The sequence below is a fragment of the Buceros rhinoceros genome, unplaced genomic scaffold (genome assembly GCF_000710305.1).
Source record: "Buceros rhinoceros silvestris isolate BGI_N320 unplaced genomic scaffold, ASM71030v1 scaffold44141, whole genome shotgun sequence".
Lineage (NCBI taxonomy): Eukaryota > Metazoa > Chordata > Aves > Bucerotiformes > Bucerotidae > Buceros > Buceros rhinoceros.
In genome coordinates, this window is record NW_010393300.1 from 2460 (window position 1) to 6425 (window position 3966).

Genomic DNA, 3966 nt, shown 5'->3' on the forward strand with positions numbered 1-3966 from the left:
CCGGCCCCCCCCCCCCCCCCCCGCCACGCTCCCCCCTACCCCGGGACCCACCTGCCTGCCCCCGCCGAGCAGCCCGAGCCCCGCAGGAACAAAGTGGCCAAGTACCGCGCCAAGTTTGACCCCCGAGTGACGGCCAAGTACGACATCAAAGCCCTGATCGGGAGGGGGAGCTTCAGCCGCGTGGTGCGGGTGGAACACAAGGCCACCAAGCAGCCCTACGCCATCAAGATGATCGAGACCAAGTACCGGGAGGGGCGGGAGGTGTGCGAGTCGGAGCTCAGCGTGCTGCGGCGGGTCCGGCACACCAACATCATCCAGCTGATCGAGGTGTTCGAGACCCAGGACCGGGTGTACATGGTGATGGAGCTGGCGACCGGTGGAGAACTGTTTGATCGGATCATCGCTAAAGGCTCCTTCACCGAGCGGGATGCCACGCGCGTGCTGCAGATGGTGCTGGATGGCGTGAAGTACCTGCACACGCTGGGTATCACGCACCGGGACTTAAAACCCGAGAACCTGCTGTACTACCACCCGGGGACGGATTCCAAGATCATGATCACGGACTTTGGGCTGGCCAGTGCCCGGAAGAAGGGCGACGACTGCCTGATGAAGACCACGTGTGGGACCCCGGAGTACATCGCTCCCGAGATCCTGGTCAGGAAGCCATACACGAACTCGGTGGACATGTGGGCGCTGGGGGTCATCTCCTACATCCTCCTCAGCGGCACTATGCCCTTCGAGGATGACAACCGCACCCGCTTGTATCGGCAGATCCTGAAAGGGAAGTACAGTTACTCAGGTGAGGTGAGTGTGCCCGGAGTCGTGGTGAGGGAAGGCCAACAGGAGCTCTCTGTAGGTGGGTTTTTGTGGTCACCAGAAGCTGGCTGAGTGTGCGGGGTGGTAACGTTACCAGGGTTAAAAAACCTGTGTAAAAGAATCCTTTCCTGTTTTCTGTCTGCTTTCCAAAACCACTTCCAGGGCAGTGGAGTGTCTGAGGGAAGAACAGGACAGGGATGCACGTGGGGAGACCTCAGCCATGGTCAGCTGCTGCGTGATCGTAGAATCGTCGAATTGTTTAGGTTGGGAAAGACCTTTCAGGTCGTTGAGTCCAGTGTTAGTGCTTCACTGCTGACACTCGTGCCAGGGCGGGAGGTGGAGGTGCAGCGTGTAGAGACATAGTCGGGTTTTTCTGATACAAAACCAAGCCTGAAAAATGCCTTCCCTAAAGGACAAGGTTCTGGCACTTCTTAAACCTGACACATGAGCTTTGCTGGAGTGGGTCTGCGGTGTCTCCTGAGCTCGGCACGTGATGACACTGAGGACTGAAGAACAGTTTTCATAGATGGCTACGGAAAGAGAAACCTCGGGGAAGAGTTTTTAGGCAGGCGGAGGGTGCCCCTGTCCTCCGGCGTCCCGCTGCACTGCAGAGTGGCCGGGTGCTGGGCTGGCACCGCTCTTGCTGACTTCTGCTGCTCGCGGTGGGAGAGGTGAGGTGGCGGCCAGCTCCTCCACCAGCACAGCCAAGCACAGGCGTGACCTCTCTTTACAAACCGTGTTTATAGCAAGAGGGAGCATCCAGAATTTTTGCAAGTGCATTTCTGCCTACATCCCTCACTGGAAATACTGAGAAAATGAAGCTCTTACGGCCTCTTCCTCTTTAATAAGAGAGGAGAGTGTTTAGATTCCTAAACCGCGGCTTTGCAAGACGAAGCCCACCGGGACGGTGTTGGTGAGCGGCTGAGCTCCTGATTGCGAAGCGACAGTCAAAGAGCTGTCAGAAAACCAGAAGTGACCGACTGCTGTCGTGTTTTCAGCTGTGACAGGTACTTTGGCGCCTAGTGATGGATGGAAGGGGGTTAACATCACGTTTAAAAACAGACTAAGTTGCTTTAGGGTTGTGTTTAAAAAACCAGAGAAATAAAACTCACTCCCTGAGGGTTTCCAGAGGTGTCAGTAAGTGTTCTGTGCTTTGGAGCTGTCAGGCTGGCTGGTGTCGATAGCTGGAACATCCAGGTCGAGTGACGCTGAGGGACATTGGCATTTGCAGAGGACGCCACTGAGGAGAGCCCAGAGCTGCCACCTCGGTGCACGTCGTTGATTCTTCCCGTGAGCGCTCTGAGGAGCCGCGGGAGGGAGGAGTCGTAAACCCCCAAACTGAGCACTTCTGGGGCCAAATGTTCACTTCCTTCAGCTGCGGAGTTTTCGGATGCCAGTGGAGTGGGGTTATCCTCGTGCAGAGGCAGACTAAGCACCAGCCACGTCCGCTGGTCACCCTGAAAGGCAGGGTCCTGGTCACCCCACAGCCAGATGGTAGGAGAGATGTTGGAAATGGTTTTTCTCCTGGGAAAAGGCCGGTTCGGTGATGTTCGTGGCGCAGCAGCAGCCGTTGCTGTACCCCTCCTCGTAGCTTCCCGTTGCAGCAGGCAGTAGGTGCTGGCTGTTGGCCTCCAGGCAGCAGAGTTTGGAGCTTGCTGGGCTCCAGACTCAGGTCTGGTCCTCTTTAGCTCACGCCATTGCACTTGTCCTGGCTGTTCGTTTTTCTCCTCTCCTCCAGTTCTTTTATTTTGAAGGAGCAGTGTGGCCTTGGTTTATTTTGTTGTGTTGTTTTTCAGGTGAAAGTTCTTCCTTTCATTTTGGTTCCTTAGGCCCATGTCAGCTTTGTGCCTCGAGGTGCCACTGAGACCATTGATTCTGAATTTGCTTCTTCCCTTTGGGAAGCTGTTTTTATTCTCAGCCTCTCTAATATCTGGGGTGTGTGAAGAAGAGTGTGGCCCGCAGGTCAAGGGAGGTTCCCCTTTGCCTCTGCTCTAGTGGCCCTAGTGAGGCCACACCTGGAGTGTTGTGTCCAGTTCTGGGCTTCCCAGTTCAAGAGAGACAAGGAGAGAGTCCATGGGAGGGCTGTGAGGATGAGGAGGGGCTGGAGTGTCCTGGTGCTGAGGAACGGCTGCGAGCCCCGGGGCTGCTCAGCTGGAGAAGAGCAGCCTGAGAGGGGACCTCATCAGTGTGACCAAGAGCTAAAGGGGGGTCAGGAGGAGGGGCCGGACTCTGCCCAGTGGTGCCCAGAGACAGGACAAGGGGCAATGGGCACAAACTGGAACCCAGGAAGTTCCACCTGAGCAGGAGGAGAAACTTTTGTTATGTGGGTGAGGGAGCCCTGGCCCAGGCTGCCCACAGAGGTGGTGGAGTCTCCTGCTGCGGAGAGATCCCCAACCCTCCTGGGGACCCTGCTGGGGGACCCTGCTCTAGCAGGGGGTTGAACTGGGTGATCCCCAGGGATCCCTGCCAGCCCCACCAGTCTGGGATGCTGTGAATATTCTGTGATAATAAGTTCCACAGTTTGTTTAAAACCCGTGGAAAAGGCGTTCCCTTCTCTTAGTTGCCTCTGCTCATTTCACTGATGTTTTCTACCTACACCTCCTTTAACTCCCTGTTCTTGAGAAGCTGGTGAGTACCTTTTCCACGTCTCCTGTCAGTTATCTTTATACTGCTTTATACTGCTTTTTCCTCCTTTCTTTGAGGCCGAAGATCCACCCGTGCTAGTGATTCCTATGGAATGTACTCCATAGATCTGAGGGTTGCTGTTCCCTTCTCCAGGCCACGGGTGGTCTTCAGGATGGAATGATGCGGGAGCACCGTGGCGTGGAAGGGTCTCTCTGGTTGTTCACTACTTCCCGCAGGCTTTCTGATGCTGTATTTGTTTCTTTGACCCCTCTGAGCATTTGGCTGATGATGTAGAGAGTGGCGCCCTGTGACTCCAAGAGGTTTCCTGAGCATTAAGAGCTGATTTGGGCATGTTGTGGTGTCCGCATAATTTGTTTCTTTTTCTCTAATTTAATGTCTTTGTTGGCTACGTGGACAGTGGGATCAAGAGCACCCTCAGCAAGTTTGCAGGTGATACCAAGCTGAGTGGTGTAGTCAACATGCTGAAAGGAGGAGATGTCATCCAGAGGGACCGGGACAAGCTGG

The 3966-nt window shown here is 55.3% G+C and overlaps 1 protein-coding gene across 1 annotated transcript in view; it reads left to right on the forward strand.

Annotated features, from left to right (window-relative positions):
- PSKH1 (protein serine kinase H1) overlaps positions 1–804 on the forward strand; it is a gene marked incomplete at its 3' end in the record, with an annotated part of 1097 nt that extends 293 nt beyond the window's left edge. The window contains exon 2 of the mRNA XM_010144793.1: positions 14–804. Coding sequence (XP_010143095.1) covers positions 14–804 — 791 coding nt within the window. The remainder of the gene's footprint in view (positions 1–13) is intronic.
- Positions 805–3966: the final 3162 nt, after the last annotated feature.